This window comes from Phyllostomus hastatus, unplaced genomic scaffold (genome assembly GCF_019186645.2).
Source record: "Phyllostomus hastatus isolate PE091 unplaced genomic scaffold, TTU_PhHast_1.1 phas_contig_34, whole genome shotgun sequence".
Taxonomy (NCBI): Eukaryota; Metazoa; Chordata; class Mammalia; order Chiroptera; family Phyllostomidae; genus Phyllostomus; species Phyllostomus hastatus.
The window spans coordinates 11,079,609-11,106,961 of record NW_025333857.1 but is presented as its reverse complement, the minus strand read 5'-3'; the positions used below and the strand labels follow the sequence as shown (position 1 = coordinate 11,106,961).

Genomic DNA, 27,353 nt, shown 5'->3' with positions numbered 1-27,353 from the left:
CAATGCCTTCAGAATGTACTGAGCATTTGACATAAAGCTTGGAAGGAGATATGAAATGGAACGGACAATGAAGGCTGGGGAAATAGAGAAAATAAGAATTGTCTACCCACCTACTACATATACTTTGGCTGTCTCATCTCCCTTCTTCCTTGTCTCTTATTTCTTTGTTTTTAGTTTATAAGATTTTTAAAGCTGTGAAGGATATTAGGGTTTAGAAGGCCACTAAGGACTGACAAGAACTGGAAAATAGGTAGATTTGGGGCAGGTGTTAACAGCAGCATTGGCAGGTATGAATTAATGTAAATCAAGGCTGGAGCCAAGCATACAATTTTTTTAAATATATTTTATTGACTATGCTATTACAGTTGTCCCATTTCCCACCTTCACTCCTCTCCACCCTGCACACCCTCTCCCCACCACTTCCCTCCCTTTAGTTCATGTCCATGTGTCACACTTATCAGTTCTTCATCTTCTACATTTCTCATACTATTCTTACCCTCCCCCTGTCTATTTCCTACTTACAATCTATGCTACTTATTCTCTGTACCTTTTCCCCCTCTCTTCTCCCACTCCCCTGTTGCTAACCCTCCATGGGATCTCCATTTCTGTGGTTCTGTTCCTGTTCTAGTTGTTTGCTTAATTTCTTTTGGTTTTGCTTTAGGTGTGGTTGTTAATAATTGTGAGTTTGCTGTCATTTTACTATACATGTTTTTTATCTTCTTTTTCTTAGGTAAGTCCCTTTAACATTTCATAAAATAAGGGCTTGGTGATGATGAACTCCTTTAACTTGACCTTATCTGAGAAGCACTTTATCTGCCCTTCCACTTTAAATGAAAGCTTTACTGGATAGAGCCATCTTGGATGTAGGTCCTTGCCTTTCATGACTTGGAATACTTCTTTCCAGCCCATTCTTGCCTGCAAGGTCTCTCTTGAGAAATCAGCTGACAGTCTGATGGGAACTCCTTTGTAGGTAACTGTCTCCTTATCTCTCGCTGCTTCTAGGATTCTCTCCTTCATTTTAATCTTGGGTAATATAATTATGATGTGCCTAGGTGTGTTCCTCCTTGGGTCCAAGTTCTTTGGGACTCTGTGAGCTTCCTGGACTTCCTGGAAGTCTATTTCCTTTGCCAGATTGGGGAAGTTCTCCTTTATTGTTTGTTCAAATAACTTTTCCACTTGTTCTTCCTCTTCCCCTTCTGGTAACCCTATGATTTGGATGTTGGAACGTTTAAAGATGTCCTGGAGGTTCCTAAACTTCTCTTCATTTTTTTTACATTCTTATTTCTCCATTCTTTCCTGTTTGGTTTTTTCTTTCTTCCTTCTGGTCCACTCTATTGATTTGAGTCCCAGTTTCCTTTCCATCCCTATTGGTTCTTTGTACATTTTCCTTTGTTTCACTTAGTGTAGCCTTCATTTTTTCATCTAATTTGTGACCAAAATCAACCAATTCTGTGAGCATCCTGATCACCAGTGTTTTGAACTGTGCATCTGATAGGTTAGCTATCTCTTGGTCACTCAAAAGGATGAGTTCTGGGGCACTGATTTGTTTTTCTGTTTGAGCCATGTCTCTCTCTCTCTTTTCTCTTTTTTCTTTTTGGTATGGTTGCCCCTGTTATGGTGAGGGGCAGAGCCTTAGGTGTTCACCAGGGCTGGGCACCCCAGTCGCTAGATTGTGACGTATTGGGGGGGTGTTGAGAGGGAACAATGGCAGTAGCTCCGTTCTCCTTGGGACTTCAGACCCTTCCCTGCGATCATTGGTTGCGTGCTCTGCCCTGCTCCACAATTGCCGCCTCACTGGGTCTGCCAGCCGCTGCTTGCATACTCAGGGTCCACCTACTGCGATCTTGTGCGCCCCAGATGCCTTACACACTCCCGGTTGCCTAATGCGCCCAATTCTCCCTGTTCTCCGTGGCTCAACCCATGCCCGACCCACCGCGCCTGGCTGCTTGTCTCTGCTCCTCCTACTGGTCTGGATAAACAGGTCTATTTCAACTTCTTGGCTGTCCAACTTCCATTCAGATAAATTTTCTGTCAGTTTTGGGTGTTATTCTGCCTCTAAATTGTTGTTGTTCCAGTTTTGGTTGTGCATGGAGGTACGGTGCATCCACCTATGCCTCCATCTTGCCGGAAGTCCCTCCAAGCATACAAATATTAACATTTGCTTTGGTGGGGGAACAGTTGTTGGGGGAAAGTGGAGACAACAGTACTTGAACAACAATAAAAAAGAGAGAGAGAGAGAGAAAAGATTGGACTCAAGTAAAATTGAGAAGTAGCTTCTCAATTTTAAGCTTATACTCTGTGCACTTAGTACCTTCCTGTTGTGTAGCCTTTCCTTGCTGACATACATAAAAGTAATTTGTATCTCAAGCACTTAGGAGATTCATGTGTTATCATAATGTTTTAAAAACAGATGAATGACTCCTTGAAGCCTTCTGCATATCAGCGTATGACTGCTGCTTCCAATTGTCAGGCCCAAAACCTTGGAGTTATCCTTTACTCTTCTTACATCCCACATTTCATCCATTAGCAAATTTTGTCAAAATATATGTAAAGTCTGACCTCTGCTCACCATCTCCATGGGTGTTCTCATCTAAGGCAGCTCAGTTGCTGTAACCTCCTAACCGATCTCCTTTTTATCATCTTTAAAGCAAGCTTTCTTATAGTTTATTGTACATAGAAGCCAAAGTGATCCTTTTAAAATGACAGTTAGGTATGCCATCCTTCAGTCCCAAATCTTCAGGACTCCCCATCTCACTCAGGAACATTCAAGGCCCACAGTGCCCCACAGGGCCCCTGCTTCACTCTATTGTCTCTTAGGGTCCAATTTGCTCACTTTCATGAACCACAGTGGTGTCCTTGGTCTTCCCAAAGCTTGTCCAGCTTGCTTCCACCTCAAGGTCATTGTCCTTAGTGTACCTTCTGCCTGGAATGCTCATTGTTTTCTGCACATCTCTGTCCAAATGTCATCATATCTGAAAGGCCTTTCTTTCAGCCTTTGACACATCAAAACATATAAAGACCTCCAAAAATTTACCTATTATGACTAAAATGATTTTTTAGGTATTTTGTTATTTATACATTTGAAAAAATAAACCTTTTGTACTACAGTGTAAGTGATTAAAAATACCTTTCTTCTATAAAGTTTCAGTTTTGTTAGATGAATAAATTCTATAGGTGATATAACATGGTACTTATAGTTGACAGTGCGGTAAACATGATACACTTTCATGTTGTTTGCTTACCTCACTCACAAAATAACAACAACAACAACAACAACAACAACAACAACAACAAAACACCCCCCTCCCAAAACCAAAAGCTCTCAAGGAAACCTTGGAAGGTGTTGAGTATGTCTGTTACCTTGATTGTAGAGATGGCATCATGAGTGCCTCCTGTCCCTACTTGTTAAACTGTACACATGCAATACATGCATTTCTTGGTATATCAATTATACTTCAATAAATCTGTTTAAAAATACCTACTCTCTTGACTGAGGCTCACATACTTGATTAAAATGAGATTGGAGGAAGTTGAACACACTGCAGGAACACTTAATTTTTTTCAGGGGTAGATGGATTAATCTCCTGGCAAACAATTTAGAATCAAAGGTAATTCTGTTAGCTTGCTTATTTGGAACTCTGCAGGACCATTATAGCTTCTAATAACTCAAAGGTGTGACTTTCTCATTAAATAGCTCTTAATAAGCAGCATAATTGGATCAAGCAAGACTTTTTTTATCTGATGTGTGCTGTGGTGAAACTCTCTCTTTAGACAGTGATAAAAGACTATGGTTTCCAGTCAGTAAATAAGATCACTTATTTTTTTTATTGAGCTTTAAAAAATGATCTTATGTTTTTATTTGAAGAAAATAATATCTATTTAATGAGAAAATAATGTGTACCTATTGCAAAGAAAAAATTAAATGTAGCAATTATAAAGAGAAGTGTAATAGGATGTACTCCTTCATCATCTTATATCTAGAAATAACCTTAATATTTTTGCATAATCACTTAATTTTTTTCTTAATCTGGTCCATATATATCTATTTGATTGTGTTCATGTTCATAATTGTGTATAATAATTTCATTTTTTATTTTATCATAAGCATTTCTTTATATTATTAAAACTCTTTGTTGTTTTGAATTACTAATCAGTATTGTGTCTGCATGTTCCTTAGCTTATCTTATAGCTCCATGAATAACTTTGCAAAAGATCCTTCCTTTAAGCCTTTCGTATTTTTATACTTTGAAATGGGAGGTGAATAGAACTTAAAGAATGTGACACTTTGGAATAAGTACCAGACACTAAGATCACATGCTCAGTAAGTAGTGCCCTGAATGCCCACTCACTCCCAGAGTGGGTTAGTTTTTGGCCTACCCAAGACTTTCAGTTTTATTTTGCTGGTTTTCCTGTGGAATTGAGTGTGATGGATGAGGCCTTGGGACACTTGTGAACCTGGGCACCAAGCTGTTTCTGCCCTTTTTCTCTGGCTTTGCTTCTGAGCTGACTGGGTTGGTCTTTGAGAACCTTTGTCTCAGTCTGGAGGTAAGCCAGGTTGGGAGCAGTTTGATAGATAATGTTTGAATGTGGGCTGAAGCAGAAGTAGTCTTTAAGGGTAAAGTGATGCTGTTTGAACATTGGATTCATTGTGAGTTGATAGCTTATGGAGCTGCTGCTGCTGTTCATGTAGTCAGTCATTTACTTCCAACATTGATGCAGACTCTACTGCCTACAGTGTCTGTGGCATTATGGCTGAGACGAGACAAATTCACATGGACTACGGAGTAGTCCTATGGAGGAAAAGGGATAGCATGGCCACTCTCTCAAGAGGAGAGTGCCCTGTCCCTTGCCTTGACAGGCTTTTACTGGTTGTAACTTGCATAGGAATACAAGGCGAATATGGAAGGCTGATCAGTCACTGTCAGGCAGTAATAATCAAATAGATAACATACAAAGAACTCTGAGGGCCTATTTTGAGTCAGGGTCAAATAGCTAAAGGGCCATAAAACTTTGAGGAAACAAACTCATTTCATGCTTGGACCTTATCATTTAAATTGAGGGTATTAGCAAAGCAGGTTTCACAGGATTTTATGCATTCTTTCTTAGGCCCAATTGCCCCAGGGAACTGCCTATTCCTGCCCAGGGCTGTACCCACCTCCAGCATTGTTTCAGGCTTAAGTCAGGCAGGGGAAGTAAGGCAGCCAAGAGATTAGGAGACTTCTTGCAGACAGAATGAGGACTCTGAATGCTATGTCAAAGCCAAGGGGTGAAGGTCCATCACCCCCTTCTTCTATAGTCCCCCAAGCCTGTTCCTGAGGGCCCCTTCATGACTGTGCCTGTCTTAGGTCATCCCTCCCTTGAGGAATCTTACCTGTCATTGGCTAACCAGTTATCCACCTGGGGCCAAGCAGGGTGCAGTAAAAAGGGGCAGAGGCGGTGCCCCTGCCAGGGGGATAAGTTTTGTCTCCTTAGTGGATTATGGTTCCAAGGTCTCTCACTCAGCCTTAGTCATGGAGAATTATAGCTTCTGAAACCAGGCAGGGCGGTTTCAAATACAACATACTGTTCAAAAGTTCCATTTAACTCATATATATGGATACACACATATGAACCTGTAATACTTAGATATGTATGTATGCATTGGTTATGAACTCTAAAATTTTAAATTCTCATAAAGGAAAAATCATGCTACATGATTTTCCACCTCTTTTTAAAAATATAATTGAATTTATCTGAAAAACATTCTACATGTCTACTGTGCCAACTGGTTATCAGCATTTCCTTTCAGGATCCTCTTGTGTTCATTAAATGTGCTGCTTAATGTCTCTTTGCTAATACGTAAAGACTTACTAGGGACCTTCTGTCCAGGATGGTGGTGAAGGTTAACCAATAATATATGATTATCAAGCACCCTACAAATAAAAACAGCCATGAGTAATGTTAGCTGTGCAATAGAAAATTAGTAAATGTTACTTCTTTGGATAATTACATGTTTAAAATGCCTTTTACCTAGTGGGAACTACACAGAGGTGATGCTGCCAGTTTTTAAAAGGTTGTCTTATGTAACAGATTAAGAGCAAAGCTGTGATAAATAATAGCTATCACCTGAAGTATTCATGTAACACTTATGATGTGTTCAAATAACCAAGATTCTTTTTCATCTCTATTATGTTCATCTGGAAACTGTGAAGAACCAGTCTTGGGAGCTTTTACATGTGTTCTTTGACGTTCTTCTTTTTTTGTTTTTAAGAAAATGTACCAAAATGAATAACAATGTAATAAAATCTCACTAATTTGGACCACTGATTTGGGATTTGGATGTGGCTGAAATTCATCTTTATACTACCTATTCAAAAGTTATTTGATCAGTTAAATAAATAAAATTAAATGCTGGGAGAAAGGTCTGTGAAAAGAAATAATTGTTTTCAAATTCTTAATGTGTAGATAACCGAATTCAGGTTACCGTATTAATTTGAAAATAAAGTTGTTTACAAATTTATTATTTATTTCCATTTCTTATTAACATAATTTTGTCTTTGTTCATGAGTCTTAATTAGAAAGAGATATAGATTCTTCTCTATCACTTTCTGTTTGAGAAAGTTGGTCTGGAAACAGTAGAATTCTGAGTCTTAACTTCTTTTTTGAGTCTATTGTATGTTAGGTATGGTGCTAAGCACAATAATTCAAAAAACATTTATTATGCACCATGCCCTGCAGTAGGTGAACAAGACTCAGCTGCTTCCCTCAAGAAACTCAAAAGTCCAGGAGAATAATGCAGCGGAGTTGTTCAGTGAAGAGCCCTTCCTGCTTGAGATGTTTCACTAGTGTCTGGGCAGCTGCAGCTGCTGCACAGATGGAAGCTAGCCTCCTCAGAATGAGTGAGATGTACTGATCTTGAGGACTGATTCCAGTCCTCTGAGAGTTGAAAGGGGCCTAGATACTGTCTGCTCCTAGCTCTGCAGTGTGGCTCCTCTACACCGTATCCTCCCTCATATTCTCCTTGCCTGGAATATGCTGTCAAATTATAGTTCAAGCCCTGTTTTCTGTGGCAGCTGCAGGAACTGAGAAAAACATGAAGTGGCTTTCTCTTGATCTTCCTGCTTCCAGAACGTTCCACTGTTATTTCAAACTCTGTGTTTTTACAAGTAAAGTCATTCACCCAGAAATTTCCCTGTCTCGTCAAGCTGTGCTCTGAACTGTCACGTGGTGGGGCTACCTGCCAGGCAAGTGTTCATTTGCAGCAGAATAGCCATCTGTGACTGTGTGGTAGTGTTTGAGCAATCATTTGGGCAAATAATTGCTTTCATTTATTTTAATGAATATTTATTAAAAAAGTGGAAAATGTAAATATGAATGACTTGACATCAGTGGCAAGAAGCATGAATTTACTAAAGATCTACACTAATTGCTGTGATGTAAGTGGGCAATTGTTATCCTTTGATGGATGCTCATTGCACTTAAACTAAATGGTCAATGGTGAAATAAAAGTATAAAATCAAAGACCATACACAGAAATGGGAGATGTATTGCTTGTGTGGTGCCACAAGGCTGAGGATTACATTTAGATTGTTAATTTCTGTGTTTTGTGCCCAGCACAGAGCGCCCCTTTAATATGTAACATTTGCACATTAGATTTGATTGCATGTTTTTAGGATTGCAGTATATATAAAGATACAGAGCTGATTTTACATGTTGATGAACTGCTTTGGGAACCTGATTTAACTCTGTATCTGAACCTGAGCATTTTTAAAAAAAATAAGATTTGCTAGGTGTTAGATTCAGACTAAGAATAATAGCTAATGTTTAAAATGCATTCTGTGTCTCATTCTGAGTGAAGTGTTTTAATAGATTATCTTAATTTTATAAAAACTCTGTCAACCATACTTTATAGAGGAGTGGTTAAGAATGAGAGCTTTGGAGACTGCACCATTTATATCCATGCTGTGCTTCTTACATAATTAGCATGTAATTTTGACCTCTTTTTGCCGCACTATTTTTTAATAAAAAAATGAAGATAATAATAGTACTATGTCATGATATCATGGGGTTGTTTTGAATATCGGGTGAGAGAATCCATATAAGAGCTTGATAGTGCCTGCCTGGCCCATGGTAAAATTTTCAGTAAATTCTGGCTATTAATACCACTCTATAACCTTAGGCAAGTTAGCACTTTCTTTCTGAGCTTCTTTTTTTTCTCGTATAGGAAATGGAGTTAATACTATTCACCTCAGAGTAATCGTGACAATCCAATTGGATTCGCTATTTAAAGTATTCTGTTGAGTGCTTGGCACATAGGAGCTGTTTCATCCAACATGGATTTCTAAATCATATGTTGTGCTTTGTGTTTGTACAGTGAGACTTCATCGAACAGGTACTTGTTATATGCTGGAGTTATAATGATCAAAAGGAGAGACCAGCTCTATGTCCTCAAGAGTTTGCACTTCAGTGGTGGGTAGAGAAGGGCAGCAGAAATAAGTAAATGATGATCATCTGCATATGTGATCAAAACTATGAGGGATACAACAGTGGGTCTCTGTGGGGAGCAGGTGGGGATCTCCTTGAGGCTGGATGCTAGGGAAGGCTCAAGGGAAAATGTGAAGGGTGAGACGAGTCAGTTGTTTGAACAAGAGCAAGAACTCTTGAGGCTGAGAGGCCTCAGGGTTGCACACCTGGACATGGAAAGAACGTGGGGGTTCATGGAGCAAACTGGAGGTCAGTGTGGCTGAAGCTCCCTTACTGAGGGGGAGTTGTGAGATCAAATCATGTAGGAACTTTGGCTGCGGAAAAGAGGTAGGATTTTATTACCTGGTGTAGTGGGAAGCTATTGAGAAGTTTTAGGAAAGTGAGTTAGAAGTCAACTGTATTTTGAATGGGAATCTCATGCATTTCCTCACCTTGGCCTGGTGTCTTATTTCTCTATCTGGTAACTCAGGTACAAGATCCCCTGGTCTTTGATTAGAGATGTCCTCCTTTTTACTAAAATGCATTCTTTTCCATTATTCACCTCTCTTGACTATCTCATGTGGTATTGAGAGAGAGGAAAAACATTTTTAGAGTACAGACTATATCAAGACCTCCTTGGCTTTTAAGCACACCTCATATTATTATTCACACTGCCTTGTGTGTCAGGTGTTCCCATGTCTAACCAATGAGGAAATGGCTTCAAGTGATTTACTGAGGCAGTAAGTGATTAACCTTAATTTTTTAATGGCTAGTGCTGGGGCCAGGTTTGCATCAATTGTCCTCTCCAACCCCACCCATGCAAAACCTGTATGGCATTGCTTCACAGTGCAACATTTATCTTATTTATTTGAACATTTTCAGAACAATTCTTCTAATAGTGTGGTTCTTATATTGTTTTATGATTGTAGTCATTCAGGACTGGAATATAGTGGTATTCTCTGTGTCCATTTTGGGCTACATTGACTTAGTTAACAGCAGGGAAATTTACTATCTTCCTGTAAATTTCCTTTGCTCATTTGACCTTCAGCTCTCATTACTACCAAGAATGCAAGTTAAAGTAACTGAACTATAATTTCCATTCTACATAAATTTAATAATTTAGTTTTCATGAAAAATAAGAAATGAGGTTGATAGGTCATTTTGCAACATTTAAGAGAAACTTGCTTTAAATCTATATAATTCTTTTTAAGAGTAAGAGTTTTTACTCTGATGTAAAATTCCCCAGGATTCTAATTGGGAAAACTTTAGTAATGGGTAAGTTTCTCCTTGGAAATGGAGGAAATTTTAAAATGGTCTAAAGTTAATTGAATCTACCCAGTTAAATTACATTGACCTCTTTTCAATATTATTCTTTCTGTAAGCAGGGATGTCCAACCTTTTGGCGTCTCTGGGCCACACTGGGAGAGGAAGAGTTGTCGTGGGCCAAACACTAACTAAAACTGATGAGCAAATAAAAGATTTTAATTAAATTTATGATTTTGTGTTGACCTGTATTCATGGCCACCCTGAGCCGCATGTGGACTGCAGGCCAAGGGTTGGACACCCCTGAAAGAAAGAATTGGTTAAATGGCTGACAAAGTGATTAATCTTTTATCATTTCTAAAATTTCCCTAGTTTGTTGCTGCTCACTTTAACATATCTGTTAATGATGGAGTTCTACGCTTACAGTATTTTGAGTTTCAGAAACACATTTCCTCTATTTTTAGAAGTTAGTATATTAATAAAGATTTTCCCATTATAGAAAAACATGTTCATGTGGGAAAAGATTAGAAAATAGGAACAAGCAAAAATAAAAAAATTACCCATAGTTTATATTTTCCAGGCTTTTCTATGTATATTTGTACCCAGATCACCTGCATTTAAACTCCAACTTACTAAATGACCTTGGGAATATTAACTTTTTTGTGCCTGAGTTTCTTCATCTGTCAAATGAGTTCGTATCTTATAGTGTTATTGTGAAGGTTAAATGAATTAATGAGGTGAAATGCTTAGAATCTTGCCTGGCCCCTACTAAGAACCTCATACTTGGGGTTTAATTTTTTTTTTTTAATAAACAACAGAAATTTAATTCTTGTTGTTCTGGAGGCTGGAAGGGTGAGTTTAGGGTACCAGCATAGTTGGATGAGAACCTTCTTCCTGGTTCATAGCCAGTGCCTTCTCTCTGTGTCCTCACATGGTGGAGGGGCTAAAACTTTTATTATGGAAAATATCAAACATACATGAAAATAAAATAGTGTTGTAAACTTTAATGTGCTCATCTATTAACTTTTAGATGTTTTTGTTTTTCTTATTATTCTCTCCTTTTTCTTCTTTCTGGAGATAGACCGGAGTATTTTATAGAAAATCCCAAATGTTACGCGATTACCCCATAAATACTTCAGCTTGTATCATGTTGATATTTGCCAAGAAGTTATGTTTCCGAACCAGTGCACACAATTTGAATCATTTTTGAGGGGAGGAAATATACCTATAAAATACATCTGTGGTGTTTTATTAGATTTTAATAATAATAATGGCATTTGAAGTAAGATAATGAATATGGAGATTTTAATCAGATTATTTTTTTATATTTCTAAAGCATCTATTTGTTTCAGCAGCTTTATTATTACTAATGCACATGGTTCCAAGGAAGTAGAGAGAAGTTGAATGTAAATAACCACCGTGGCAACACCAGTGGCAACAGCACCAGTTATACACTCCAGGGCTGTTTTTGTCCTCTGAAGGCCACTACGGTGGGAAGTAAAACTTACAACACACTGGTGCAGTCCCAATTATGGGTCACATTTCAACACTTGTTTAAATGGTTCCATTAGGTCCTACTTAAAGTGTGTGCATGTGTATAAATTTTAGCATGTCTTTCCTATTTTAAAACAATTTAATCTTTAATGTATTTTTTATTACCATTTTGTCCCCTTATACCCCCCTCTTCCCAGCAATCACCACACTGTTGTCCATGTCAATGAGTCCTTTTTCCTTTTTACTCAATCCTTCTACCCACTAACCTCTTCCTCTTCCAGTAGCTGTCATCCTGCTCTCCGTCTATGAGTCTGTCCCCATTGTCCCTGTTAGTTCAGTTTGTTCATTAGATTCCACATGTGAGTGAAATATGGCATTTGTCTATCTCTGACTGGCTTATTTCATTTAATGTAATGTTCTCCAGGTCCATCCACACTGTTGCAAAGGGTAAAATTTTCTTCTTTTTTATATCTGAGTAGTATTTCATTGTGTAACTATCCCATAGTTGTTTTATCTACTCATCTACTGATGGACACTTGGACTGCTTCCATATCTTGGTGATTATAAATAATGCTATCATGAACATAGGGGTGCTTATGCTCTTTCAAATTAGTGTCAGATGTAGTCCCAGAAGTGGGATAGCTGGGTCAAAAGGCAGATCCATTTTTAATCTTTTGAGGTATTTCCATACTGCTTTCCACAGTAGCTGTACCAGTCTGTATTCCCACCAACAGTGCAAAGTGTACCTCTTTCTCTACATCCTTGCCAGCACTTGTTGTTTGTTGATTTATTGATAATAGACATTTTGACAGTTGTGAGATGATATCACATTGTGGTTTTAATTTTCATTTCTCTGATGATTAGTGACATTGAGCAGCTTTTTATTTATTTTTAAAAAAAGATTTTATTTATTTATTTTTAGAGGGGAAGGGAGGGAGAAATAGGGGATAGAAACATTGATGTGTTGTTGCCTCTTGTGAGCTGGGGACCTGACCCGCAACCCAGGCATGTGCCCTGACTGGGAATCTAATCGTCAACTCTTTGGATTGCAGGCCAGCACTCAGTCTACTGAGCCACACTAGCCAGGGTGAGCGAGCATCTTTTCATATGTTTTTTGGTCATCCATATGTCCTGTTTGGATGTGTTTATCAAGGACATTTGCCCATTTTTCAATTGGGTTGTTTGTTCTTTTGGTGTTGAATTTTGTAAATTCCTTATAAATTTTGGATATCAACCCCTCATCAGATGTTTCGGTGAATATTTCTCCCATTTTGTGGGTTGTCTTTTTTACTGGTCTGTACATCTTTAAAATGATTAGGCATCAGTTTTATTATAAGTATACAGTAAAGATTATTTGTATCAACATAAAATATTTATTCAAAAAATATACTGAGCAATTTGAGTATTCTTTGGTGGAGCAAAAATATCTAAAAATTATAATATTGGAAAAAATGATGTCATAAAGGAGCCAATTTGAAGGCTTTTTTGAATATTTAGATTGGATACTATGAAATTTCTAGAGATAAATTAAGTCTTTAAATAAGATTAAAGAAATTATTGTTCATCTATATTCCCTTATAGACTTATATGTTTATATTATGTGTAAATACATATATTAGAGGTTATTTAAGAATAATTAGAGAAAATATTGTAACAACCCAGGCATTCAATTGGTGGTTTTGTTTCTTTAATGCCTGGTTCTTCTGGACAGAAACAGATCTAACTTGAAATTTCCTGCCTTTGATTTTAGTTTAGATTGCCATGTCAAAATCTATGAGTAAAGTAGCATGTGATATAACTGAGAAGGAAATCAACTGTAAAGGCAAGGCAGAAATTTGACAGCAATTTGATGTATTTCAGTAACTTGCAACTGGTGAGATCATTAGAAGTCATAATACCTAAATTTGCTCAGCATTTTAATTATAAATCTTAAAATTCCTAGGACGTGATGCAGTGATGTGGACCGTGGTGCTCATGTCTCATGTCATTGATGGTCCAGGGAAACACTGGGTTGGAAGTCAGGAAACCTCTCTTCTCACTTGAACTGCCAGTGTGATTTGTCTTTTTGGCAAGTTGCTTAACCTAACATTCAGTTTCTTCATTTTTGCCAATGGAAAAAAGTCCTAAAGGGAGGTGATCTCAGGTATTATTATCATTATTATTATTATCTCAGGTATTATTATTATGGAACTACTAGCTACTGCAACAAAGAGGCCCCAAAATTCAGTGGTTCAGGTGAAGTAGAAATTTTCTTTCTCAGAGTTCCAGGTGTTCAGTTCTGCTCTAATGTCATTTAAAAATTCAGGTTCCTTCCATCTTGTTTATTCAACAATGTCTTAGAGTGGCAGTTTTTAACCTTTTTCATCCCATGGCACACATAAACTAATTACTAAAATTCTGTGGCACACCAAAAAATAACTATAATTTTGTTTAATTCACACCGGATGGCTGTTGTGTTGACTGTTGTCATTTTTTTTTAATTTGACAGTCTAAGGAAAAAGATATCAGTGCCACTGGTGAAATAGTCAGGTATTGCATGTTTTAAAAATTATTGCAGCACATCAGTTAAAAATCACTATCTTAGAGGCACCACTTTATGCACATAATTGATTTTGAGTTGTTGCCAAGACCCAGTTTTGGTTGGGAATACAGTAGAGGAAGCAGTCCGCAGCCTGGAAGTGGCATGTCACGTCTGCTTGAACACCACTAAAGAGAACTTGATTACACACATGGTCAGACAAGCCATACTTGAGACTAGGAAATGTAACTGAGCTGATCAGGCTACAGCTTATTAATATTGGAAAAGGAGAGCACAGATATTGAAGTTCATGGTCTCTGCCACATCGATGCACTTTCTGCTTTCTCTGATTATAATATTGATCAAGTAGCTCTGTCACCCCACGTAGTTGCCTTCTGCCTTGGCTTGATTTTGCAATTACTGCTGACATGAAAGTATTTTCTACTCTCAGCCTAATTTAACAATGATTTAGTGATGTCTTTTAGAATATAATGATATGAAATTACTGTTTTCTTATACTTGTTATTGTTGAAAACTTTCCATTATGATTTCCCCATGATCTTTCCATTTTTATGAGTTATATAGTGAGAGCGCTCTAATTGTCTTAGCCTGTTAATTGGAGAATACAGGTAATAGTTGGATTTTGAAGCTTTTGAAGCAAGAGCTCAGGCTAAGCTTGAGCTCTAACAGGTGCCAGGATTTCATGTAGGATGATGAAAGTGTCTGGGACATACCTCTGAGCCACAGTCTCAATAAACTTATAAAATCAGCTCAAATTTATTGATGGTATCCATTAGCAATTCTATAAGCCATTTTAAAAAGTGGTAAAAAAGAAAAATTGCCAAAATATGTGTTTAAAATTCTCAGGCTTATGGTTCTACAGCTTGATTTGTGGGAGGAAGAAACTAAATATATGCATAATGTATAATTGGTATAATTGATAAAGTGTTAGAAAGAAAATAAAAGCCCTAGATTTTGTGTCTCAAACATAGGGCCCCATTAATGTGACTGAAATATATATTTTCTTCTGTCTGCTGTTGACATTGTTCATGTAAACTAGATTCAAGAATGTGTTCTCTATAGCCCCAACTTTTCCTACGTCACTGCTCTGAGCTCTTTTTATGTAGAAATTTCATAGTCAAGAGTGCTGAAAGTCATCTTTCTCTGACCAACAGACAACTCACCCCCACACCTCCCACCCCAGCCAACTACCCTGCATAATTTTTCTGTTGCCTTTCCTTTGCTCTTGTGAATATAATTAGATAGATTTTTCTTGTGTTTCAGATTGTGCCCTTCATTTGAAGTTTGACACCAAATACTTTTGTGTGATATATGATTGTCTGTTGTTGTATCCTAGAGAAAGTATTGAGATAGTTTAAAACCTAAAGTGCTTTATCTGTCTGCTGCTCCTTTATTACTTCTGGAGTGCAATTGATAGTTTTATTTTCTCGAAAGTGTTCTCAAGGGGCTGAAATGCCTTGACAGATAAGATAATTGCTTAAGTTAAACAAATGCTTTGGTTCACTTGGAACTTTAGATCTCATTAAAAATTCTCTTTCTGATTTAGATTTAGACAGACCAAAAAAGGCACAATGATGGGTTGCAGATAAATCTTTTAAAATCAAACACTCTTCTTGTATCATGTGGTTTATGGAGTGTATTGTGCCACGTTTCCTTTTGGTAAAGAATGCCATGGTAAGAAGAAATTGTCTTCTTTTTAATGTATAAAGTGCCCAAGGGTAGTTGAAGTTAAAATAAAGTAGGACACACACTGCACTGCCAATGCTAAAGTAGGCGTATGTGTTCTTTTTTGAAATTCCCTGAGAGAATATGATGTTTTAATACTGTAAAAAGCCAAATGGTTGTGATTAACCTTGAGATATAAGTCTCCAGCAGATGAAAACCCTTACAATTTGTAGGCCCAGCATAGCAAATCAAGGATGATATCAAATCATATTCTGGCTTGGGTAGTGGTTTTGAGAATGCTTAATGACCATTTTTTAGGGAAGATAAAGTTACTATAGATTAAAAAATGTGTTCACTCTCTAAAGTGTCACATCAAAATAAAGGCTGTCTTTTGTCAGCATAGGTATTTGCCATCTATACTTAAGTAATTTTGAAAAAATTGTACTCACTCCATTGGCCACCTTTTAGAGATAGTCGTTTTTCTGGATGGTTTGGCCTCTTCACTGCCATAATAATCTATTAGCCTAACCAGCTGCTCATCTGGCTCCCAAAGTACTTTGGAGTTCCCCTATTCTGAGTTTGGATCCTAGAGTATGAGCCCACATTTTATTTTATTTAGCTCTATCACTGTTGACATTCAGGCAAGTATATTCTGTGATATGCCGATAACCATCTACTTCTCTGGATAATGTACAGTCTACTTTCTGTTGAGTTGGATTAGATCATCAGAAAACTGCACTTGGATTCCTCTAGCTGGGACTCTTTTGCTGAATTACATGTTATATTATACCCATTGCTTTAGCCAAGGTTTGTTTACAAAAGTAGTAACATAAAATTCCCTATTGCTTATGTAATTAAGAATATTGCTTATTATATATCACTGCATTCCATGTATAAAGCCTAACATGACGAATTTCCTTCATAATATAGGGGCATGAAAAAGTTTTAGATAATAAAAAGTATGTAATTCACCTTATTTTTATATTTAACTGAGCCTGGAGGCACAGGGGCCAGTTTGAGTGTCAGTTGTTGCAATTGCATCAACAAATTTTATAAATTAATTTAAGTGATAGTCATTATGTAAACCAGAAGTCAGTAAACCATGGCCTACCTGCCTTCTATTTTTGCAAATAAAGTTTTGCTGGAGCACAGCTGTGGTCCGTAGCTGCTTTCCTGCTACAATGGCAGGCTTTATCAGTTGCTGTTTGACCCTTTACAGAAAAATACCAACAATCCTAATGTGAACAGTCCCATGATGGCACAGGTCAGACCAAATGCAACAGCACTGAGGAATATAAAGCAGAGTGATTACTGTAAGATGTGGCTACTTGGGAAAGTCAACAGAGAAGATGTGGTACGAAAAGCATTTCATCTTTAAATAGTGAGAATGCAGAAGGTCATTTTATGTGGGAGAGAAGAGCATGAGTAAGATCTCTTAGGAATGATCAGATTTTGAGCATGTGGGACTATTTTGAAAATGGTTTTAGCCAGATTGGAATTAGACAGCAGTAAAAATGCAGTTGAATAGGTGAGATGGTTGTTGGAGGGCTTAAAAACTAGGCATTGGAATTTGCATTTAATCGGACAGGCTATTGAAAACTTGGTCTTAATTTTTCACAGGGACATGATGTGATGGAAATAGCTTTTTAGGACAATTGATCTGACAGTGTATGGAATGAATTCAAGCAAGACTAAGCAGTTATTAGAGTATACTAGAATGAGAAACTCAGATGAATAGTATAGAGATAGATAGGAAAAGTAGACTTCAAGACGCTGAAAAGAATGAAATCAACTTTGGGACTGACTAGATTTAGAGAATGGTGGGAGGGAAATTGTGAGAGGAGAATTGGGACAGTATGGACTAAAATGTGTACAGTTTTTTTAAAATTATATTTTATTGATTACTTTTATAGCTGTCCCATTTTTTTTCTCCTTTGTCCCCTTCACTCAATATCCCCTACTCCATCAGACAATCCTCATACCAGTGTTCATGTCCATCGGTCATGTGTATATGTTCTTTGGCTACTCTATTTCCTGTGCTGTACTTTACATCCCCATGACTATTCTATAACTTATAATTTATACTTTTTAATCCCCTCACCTCTTCACCTGTTCCCCTACAACTCCTTCCCATCTAACAACCAACAAAACATTCTCCATATTCACAATTATGTCTCTGTTCCTCATTTTTGTTTACTTCATTTTTTAGATAATTGTTGATAGATATGTATTTACTGCCATTTTATTCTTCATAGTTTTGATCCTCATTTTCTTAAATAAATCTCTTTGTATTTCATATAACAATGGGTTGGTGATGATTAACCCCTCTAATTTTTTTCTTGTCTATGAAGCTCTTTATCTGACCTTATATTCTCAGTGATAGCTTTGCTGGGTAGAGCAATCTTGCCTGTAGGTCCCTGTTTTTCATGACTTTGAATATTTCTTTTTTTAGAAAAAATTTTGATTGTTGTTCCAGTAGAGTTTTCTGTCTTTTACTCCCATCCCAGCCAAACCCTGCAGTCCTCCCCACCTCCCTCCCATTTCTACTCCCCCCACCGCAATTTTTGTCCGTATGTCCTTTACACTTGTTCCTGTAAACCCTTCCTTGTCCCCTGAAATTCCCTTCCCTCTCCCCTGTGGTCACTGTCAGCCTGTTCTCTATTTCAGTGTCTTTGGTTATATTTTGCTTGTTTGTTTGTTTTGTTGTTTAGGTTCCTGTTAAAGGTGAGATCGTATGGTATTTGTCTTTCACCACCTGGCTTATTTCACTTAGCATAATGTTTTCCGATTCTATCCATGCTGTTGCAAAGGGTAGGAGCTCCTTTCTTTCTGCTACATAGAATTCCATTGTGTAAATGTACCATAGTTTTTTGATCCATTCATTTACTGATGAGCACCTAGGTTGCTTCCAACACTTGGCTATTGTAAATTGTGCTGCTATGAACATTGGGGTACATAAATTCTTCTGGATTCGTGTTTCAGGGTTCTTAGGATATAATCCTAGCAGTGGAATTGCTGGGTCAAAAGGCAGATCCATTTTTAGTTTTCTGAGAAAATTCCATACTGTTTTCCATAGTGGTTGTACCAGTCTGCAGTCCCATGAACAGTGCACTAGGGTTCCCTTTTCTCCACAACCTCTCCAACACTTGTTTGTTGCTTTGTTTATGATGAGCATTATGACCAGTATGAAGTGGTATCTCATTGTGGTTTTAATTTACATTTCTCTGATAGCTAGCAATACTGAGCATCTTTTCATGTGTCTCTGGATCCTCTGTATGTCCTCCTTGGAGAAGTGTCTGTTCATGTCCCTTGCCCATTTTTTAATTGAGTTGTTTGTCTTCCTAGAGTGGAGTCGTGTAAGTTCTTTATATATTTTGGAGATTAAACCCTTGTCTGAGGTATCATTGGCAAATATGTTTTCCCATACAGTTAGTTCTCTTTTTATTTTAATACTGTTTTCTTTAGCTGTGCAGAAGCTTTTTATTTTGATGAGATCTCATTTGTTTATTCTTTCCTTTATGTCCCTTGCTCTAGAGGACATATCAGTAAAAATGTTGCTGCATGAAATATCTGAGATTTTCCTGTCTATGTTCTCCTCTAGGACTTTAATAGTGTCACAGCTAATTAATTCAAGGTGGATAAAATTAAATCATTTATCCACCTTGAATTTATTTTTGTGAATATTTCTTGCCAGTCCCTTCTAGCCTGCAAAGTTTCTTTCGAGAAATCAGCTGACAGTCTTATTGGAACTCCCCTATAGTTAACTAACTGCTTTTCTCTTGCTGCTTTTAAGATTCTCTCTTTATATTTAACCTTTGTTTTTTTAATTATGATGTGTCTTGGTGTGGGCCTCAGCATCCATGTTGTTTGGGACTTTCTGTGCTTCCTGGACTTGCATGTCTATTTCCTTCACCAAATTAGGGAAGTTTTCTTTCATTATTTTTTCAAATAGATTTCTGATTTTTTGCTCATTCTCCCCTCCTTCTAGCACCCCTATGAAGTGAATGTTGCAATGCTTGAAGTTGTCCCAGAGGCTCCTTACACTATCCTCATTTTTGGGGGAGTTTTTTTCCTTCTTGTTATTCTGATTGGTTGTTTTTTTTCTTTCTCGTGTTCCAAATCATTGACTTGATTCTCACCTTCATCCATTCTACTGTTAAGTTCCTGTAAATTGTTCTTTATTTCAATTAATGTATTCTTCATTTCTGACTGGATCTTTTTTATGCCATTAAGGTCCTCACTAAGTTCCTTGAGAATCCTTTTAACCAGTGTTTTGTACTCTGCATCTAATAGATTGCTTATCTTCATTTTATTTAGCTCTTTTTCTGGAGGTTGATCTGTTCTTTCATTTGGGCCATGTTTCTTTGTCTCTTCATTTTGGCAGCCTCCCTGTGTTTGTTTCTATGTATGAGGTGTCTTGGTAGTGTGGCCAAATGTAGTAGGTGTCCTGTAGGGTCCAGTGGCACAGTTTCCCTTATCACCTAATCTGGGTACTCAAGGTACACTCTTCATGTGGGCTGAGTATACCTCCTCTTATAGTTAAGCCTTGAGTGCTATTGGCAGGTCAGTGGGAGGGATTTATCGAGGCCAGTCAGCTGCAAGGACCGGCAGTGACCACTGACCACCAACCTCTGCCCTCCATGGAGAATCAGCTGTGCAGGGGTAGGGTGATGGTGCTCCGATGTGGCCTGTAGCTGTCCACTGGGTGCACAGGCTCTGGGTTTCCCATGTGCTGCCAGCCAAGGTCAGCCTGCACTGTGTCCTGCCCTGGGGCCACCTTGCATGAGCTATAAAGCAACTGCAGATAGTGCTGGGCTTTGAGATGCCCAGGCAAAATGAAGCTGTGAATCTTGACATGCTTCTGTGAGTACAGGGCTTGGGGCCACTTAGCAAGAGGTACAGGGGCTGGGAGCCTCACTGATGCCAACTATTGCATGTTTGAAAAGATTTAGGAAGTTGTGAGGCAAGAACCAAGACCAGCCATTCATATGGAAAAGCCACTGTTAGCAGCTTAGGTGAGTCCATAAGTTCAGTGGGATAGAGCGTCAAGGTATTGGTATCTCCAGGGTGGGGCAAACAGTGTTAGCCAGGTTGATGGAGTCTCAGATATGCAATCCACCTGCCAGCTCTGTGGCTCTGTGGATAGAGCGTTCAGAAATGGACAGTAGCATCTGTCCACCTTTCTGTCTGGGAGGAAGCTGTCCCCAGCTCTCGCCTTGATGCCAGACACTTCCATTTCTCTTTGTATGCCACTGGTGTCTTTTAAGCAGCTACCCTGGTGCTAGAGTTCTGAGGGAGTAAGTCTGAATAAGTCCATATGTGGGTACTTTAAGAGGATCTGCTTTGGACTCCAGAAGTTTCTCCTACCCACTCAATTCCCACTGGTTTTTGCAGCCAGGAGGGTTGGGGAATTATTTTCCTGGCACTGGAACCCTGAGATGAGGGGCCTCATGTGGGACTGGGACTCGTCACTCCTGAGATATCCCCCTGAATTTTTATCTACCATACATGGATGTGGGACAAGCCCAACCTGTTCCACATCTCCACCCCACTTACCAGTCTGGATGGATGTGGTTTCTTTAATTCTGTAGTTGGATTTCCGTTCAATTTGATTTGATGATTCTGAGTGATGGCTGTTCTATAGTTGTAATTTTGATGTGGTTGTGCATGGAGATGAGCTGTGTTTACCTATGCCTCCATCTTGACTGGAGTCTGCTAATAGTTTTTAAGAGAGAAAATATGTGTTTTGATATTGATCTCTCCAATTTCTGATGTTCAGAACTTTGGAAGAGAAAGTAGGTAAGTGTTTGGAGATATGGATTGGATGAAGGCTCTGGGAGAGTTTACATAAAGGAAGACAGCACAATATAATAAACTTCAGGGGCCTTTGGGAAGGAAGATGGAGTTCAAGAAGCAGAGAGGACAGAGGAATAGGAGGAGTCAGGAGAGCAATGTTTCCCAATGTGGATCCCAGGAAAGGCTGGTTGTATAGACTGTTAACATGAATATCTAGGAAAAAAGGGTACCATAATCAGCAAAGTTAATCAAACTTCTTGCTCAAGAACTTCTCAGATTCTTTAATAATATGTACTATTATTTAGATCAGTCTCTCCAATTATAGATTTATGTATCCAAGATTCCACCTGCCATTTCCTTGAATATATATTAGTCCTCTAAAACTTACCTGTTCCAAATGAATTCCTCGTCTGCCCCCACAAAACTTGTTTCTTATCTCAGTTGATGGCAACTGCATATTTCCCTTTTTAAAAAAGACTTGATAAGTAATATTTGAATAGTTTTACTTAATCTGTAAAATTTCCAAAAGAAAGGAGATTAAAAATAAAGTGGTTCAGATAAAACATGGAGTCACCCTTGACCCTTTCTTTCTCCTATGCTGTTACCTAATTCTTCAGAAACCACGTTGGCTCTCCCTTCAATGATATCCAGAATTGGATCACTTCTCATTTCAAGTGATTGTATTAAAATCTTATCACTTTTTTTTCTTTCTGTAGTAGTTTTCCTGTTTCATTCAGGATAAATGCATCAGTCCTTCCAGTAGACTACAAGGTTTTTTATGATCTGGCTTCTCACTGATTCTCTGATTTACAATTCTCTTCCTCTTCCCTTCTGTGCCCAGTTCATTTCTGCTTTTTCTGGAATAGGTCTTAAGCATTTAATTAGCTAAGGCTTTTGCACTCACTGTTTTCTGTGCCTGTGACACTTTCCAGAGATATCTGTATAGCTAGCAATTCCCAATGCCACCCTCTTTAGAAAAGACCAACACTGGCCACCATACTTAAAACAGAAAGTTTGTCCTTCCTTCATTTCTCATCCCCTTTACTCTATCTTCTTTACTCCCTTTTTCTCCATAGTGCTTATCAGTTTTTAACATGCTATATTTATTATTATTATTTTTTAATTCACTGTCTACCTCTTCCTGCTAGACTGTAAGCTCTGTGAATGTCAGGAGGTGTGTCTAGTTTGTTCACTGAGGTAGCCTAAGCTGCTGGAACAGTTTCTAAGACACGGTAGCCATCTAGTGAAGCAAGTGTTTGTTAAGTGAGTGAATGAGATCTTCAGGATGGCAATATATCTTTTTTTCCTCCCCATTGAAATTTCTTTATTATGGGTTTCCCAGAGACACACTTGGGAAAATTCTATTATGATGTTTTATGGAATTCAAAAGAGAAGCAAACTTCAAGGAAGGTGAGATTAGTGCAACTGGGAAGCTGAAATTTTGACCTGCTTCAGCTAAGGAGCAGATTTAGATAGAGGACATCGTTTGCAGTCTTAAAACAAGTTTCAGTGCTGTGAAATATCAAATTTAAGGGAGTAAAGTAGGCCTAGATGTTGAAGAAGAAAGCTAGGATGAATTTTTTATTCAGGGAGGTTAGCTGAGTAAGGGAGGAAAGTAGCTAGAAAGAGCCCCAAGTTCAACACAAGCTACCTTCAATTTTGAGATCAGGAGAGCTTGGTTTTGTAGCCCATTATTTAAGTAACCTGAAGTGTTATAGTGACATAAATTTTTTGAAAGTTATATTGCAATGAATAGGTGAGCTAAGGCAGCTATTTTTCAAAGTAGTAATTTGGTGGGTTTCAGTGCTGCATGGGAAATGGATAAATTGGGATCCTGAGGAAATCCTTTTATTCTGTGCTTCTGATTTATCATCTGCCCTCCTTCATCTGTGTGTGTGTGTGTGTTGAAGACCCCAGTAGGAATGAGACGTGTGATGTAAATATTGAAGTTTGTTGCTAATTGCTTGCTGGTTTTTCTTAGGAGACAAGCAATCTGTTTTGATGTGTACATTTCTAGGCCATTTCTATACTCCCTGAAAAAAGCTCACCTAGGCTTTACACTTGTCACTAGCAGTTGGATTAGTGTTTAAATGAAAGATTTGTTTGAAAGCAAAGCATAGTTTAAACATTTTTTTTAAAAGTTTGATTATTTCCCCCTTAGACGTTTTGATTGATAAAACAATTACTTTCTATTTCAGGCATGCTGTTGAACTTTAAAAATCATATTGTGTAGGCTAAAATTTTTGAATTTTTTAAAAAGGGTGGTTCATCTGTTTCTGAACTAGCTCTAATGGGAAAAACAAAGAGCTTTTGGGCATTTTGGCTTATCAATCATGGCATTTGAGGACTGCAGTTGTTAACAGTGAAGTGTACGGCAAGGATTATGTTGCAGAGCCCTGTGCTTTATTTCCATTGTTGACTTTGGAATGAATTACTTTAATGTTATTTGAGTAATAATTGGTTTGAACTCCTTTTCTAGATTAACAAATATTCTTTTGTTTTGGTTATAGAATTTGCATACATACATGTAAGAGAAGCAAAAATGTCAGATGATATCAGGAAAAGGTTTGAATTTCCAAATTCTCTTATCCAATCACAGGTAATTATTTTTATTTATTTATTTACTTATGCTTCATGATGACAAATGTTGAATATTTGACTCTATATATAGAGATATAATTTTATTAAATGACTTTTATATGAGTTAATTTGAAAATTTATATTTGACAAGAAAGTAAATATTTGAAATTGACCAACCTGAGCTTCAATTTTTAAAATTTTTTATTTCTTTTTATCTTTACCTGAGGATACTTTTTAAGTTGCTTTTAGGGAGAGGGCAAGAGAGAGAGTAAGGGAGAGAGAGAAACATCCATGGGAGGAAGAAACATTGATTGATTGCCTTCTATACACACCTGAACTGGGATTCCAACCCACAACATATATATGAGTATGTGCCCTGATTGAGAATCGAACTCACAACCTTTTAGTTATGGGATGATGCTCCAGCCAACTGAGACACACTGAAGTATGTCTGAAGCTGAGGTCAGGGCTCAGTTTCTATTCATGTCATACTTTTCTTCTTAGAATAATAAAACCTTGATTAACTACTTGAATATGTATTTTTGGTCTATAATTAATTATTGAGAACACAAATAAATGGTTGTACATTTGATATATACATCTATAGAGTATGAGAGATTAATATCTTAAAAGGTATATTCTACCCCTATACAACTATAATCAATTTGTATAATAATGACATTTGATAAATAAAATATCCTGGATTTAAAAACATCAATCTATATACTATCTCAGGCAAGAGATTGTGGTTTATTTTAGAGAGCTTTTCAGTGATTAGGGTTAAAAGAAAGATGGCTTTCTGGTTAGCCTTTAGCTAACTAGAAGCATTGAGGTCAGTCAAAGAATCATAATAGCTTACTGCCTTTTCTCATGAGAATAAAGTTGAAAGGAACAGCAGACACCTATCTAAAGACTTAATAATATACAGCATCTTGAAGAATTTCAAGCAGTTGATTTCAGAGGCCCCTGCTGGGGGATTGACTTAGCTGGCTATGGGGAACCCTTCAACAAGGAGAAGAATAGTCATTAGGCACAATTGCCTTCCACCTGTGCACAATTTTTATTTTTCTGTGCCTGGTGTCCCTTCACTAGCACAGATAATCAAGAAATGCCTATGTGTGTTACTGTTAAATTAAATGAAAGTGTGTCTGTATTATAGGGCATCTATTTAAATTATTCTGTTATTAGAAAACTAAAGTAACAGTGTAGGCTGATATATCCTTGAATTTTAAAATCAATTTAGGCTATATTCTCTGATTTTAACATCTGTGATACTGGGTTGCATCTAGTAATTGATGGCAGTAGTCATCAGTCAGTTGGTACTGCCTGTATATTTGTGAACTTGACCCCGATTTTTTAAATGAGTTTGAAAGAGCTCTTTTTTAATATAAAATACAAATTCTAAATTATATGCAGCACTGTATAACATGAATTGTCAGCCTTTTTTTCTTTCATACTGGTACATAAAATAATGGTGTGTCTTATAATTGATGGCCAGTTACATTCAGAGAAATATGGTATATTTTGTAAACAGAAACCAAAACTATTCACTGGTCCTCAATTCTTGTTACTATCCCTTTAACTGGGAGGTAAGAGAAAGTTAATTGAGCTAAACTTAATATTCATGGAAACGACTGAACTTTTATTGCAAAACTGAGACCATCAAGCATTGAGGTCTTGAATCATTTTTAATGTGTGACATATAAAAAGAAATGAAGGACTGGGTGCTGTGTTTCTGTTTGAACTTTTCTGGAAACTTTGCAAGACTGACAGGTATTCACAGCTGTATCATACATTGGTCCCAAGTGCAGGATCAACAGTTGTTGCAGTTGCCAAGTATTTCCATCCCTCACACACAGAATGGCTGTCCTTGTTGCAGGCCTAGGTTCTGTGACAGCAGAGATGGGTAGGACAGCTGAAGAGCTAGGAGAATGAGATTGAGGTGGTAGGAGGTAATAATATTTACATATTTATGTAATCAATACTCCTGTAAGAGTATTAGCTTCAAATTTGAGCTTATGGACCAAAGCAAGATATGGGAAAATTTTAGGGATTTATTAGGTTGAAAGCTTGTTAAAGGACTAAAACCTGTGAGAAAATAATCAGGAAATTAAATCATAGAGCCTAGAGGAGGGAGAACAGTTGTGATCAAGGGAGACCCATTGGTTCAGATCTGTGTAGGCCATAGTCAAAGATGAGGATGCGTTTTCTCCCTCTTTGTTAAGAGCTTGTTGAAGCATGAAGTGCATTTAGATGCAAAGATGATTTTAAAAGCTGTGGAGTTTCCTGTATGTCTTACCATTTCATGTATCAAGTGATCTCAAGGCATCTTATATTAAGGGACAGCAATTTGAACTGAAAATACAGCAAGTTTCTTAATATCTATGAACTGTAGTTTGCTTACTGGGATAAAAATCAGGGTAAAAATGCTTACCTTGATGGTTGTTATGATGATAAGAAATTATGCATGTGGACTGACTACCACATTTTGCCATGTATAATATGTACCCACATTTTTGTGCACATTATACACAGGATTATTATACCCATTGTATGTAATCATTATGCCTGTGTATAATGTGCATCTTTACTTTTTCCTAAAAAATTTGGGCAAGAAAATGTGCATTATATTTGGCAAAATATGGGTAATTCAGTGCATTCTACATAACACATACTCAGTGACTTGGAATTTTGTTATCAGTTGACTGGCATACTCATATTCATATCAACTACTATTGATATTATTTACCTTCAAATGCAATATTTAAAGAGAACTTCTGAGGAAAATGTATTCATTATTCTTTTTTTAAGGCTGTGGGTCATCTTATTGCTGCAGTCCTAAAGGAAAATGGTTTTTCAGAAAAGATCCATCAATCCACAAACCAGGTATGTGTTTAACTTTGTGCTTTCATTCTGTTCACATATTGCTGCTGCCTGGATCATATATGCATGCCTTTTGTTTCCTTCACAGCTCAGGTCACTGCAGAAATGATTTGAAATTGTGAGAAGTGTATTGCCTTTTTCTTTTTGCTAGTATTTTCTTCTGAATAGTTAAGAAATTTTAATTTTTGACAACAGACTCCAGGAATAAGATATGGAGGGGATAAGAGGAGTAATTTTATGATTACTAATGAAAAATAACATGGGTAGAATGAGAGTAGGCATGTTTTAGAGAAGGTTGATAGGGTTACCTCTGAGGGAATATTTTTCTTTAATAGAGAAAGTAAACATAGTGGCTCCCTTTGAGTGCAGGAGATTTTTCATGCTGTAGATGGCCCCATATGTGAAAAAGTCATGTATTGGCAGTTGGATTTGGAGGAAAAATTCTGCACTGTGCATAATGCAGGTGAATGCTCAGTGTTGGAGTGATGCCAGCTTACTGAGTAGGCATATCACTTGGGTTTTGGTTGACCAGTGTTGTGTATCTTGACATGCTGATTGGAAATTGTACTGGAGTAGCTGCTCTAAGGTAAACTCTGTAGAGAATATAGGTGATGGAAATGAGATTATTTTTTTTCACAGCAGAAACAAATTGATTTCCTTTTTCTTGAATTCCTTTTGATTAGCTGCTCTA

At 37.4% G+C, this 27,353-nt stretch overlaps 1 protein-coding gene across 4 annotated transcripts in view; it reads left to right on the top strand.

The window, feature by feature from the left end:
* Positions 1–27,353, top strand: part of FOCAD (focadhesin) — a 310,882-nt gene that overhangs the window by 13,385 nt on the left and 270,144 nt on the right. For 2 of the 4 annotated variants that reach the window (XM_045840183.1, XM_045840186.1), the window contains exons 2-3: positions 23,710–23,798; positions 26,591–26,665. In XM_045840183.1, the coding sequence (XP_045696139.1) occupies positions 23,742–23,798; positions 26,591–26,665 (132 nt within the window). In that variant the 5' untranslated portion in view covers positions 23,710–23,741. Of the gene's footprint in view, positions 1–13,254; positions 13,343–23,707; positions 23,799–26,590; positions 26,666–27,353 lie in introns of those variants that run through there. The other 2 variants (XM_045840184.1, XM_045840185.1) reach the window with 2 other exon arrangements.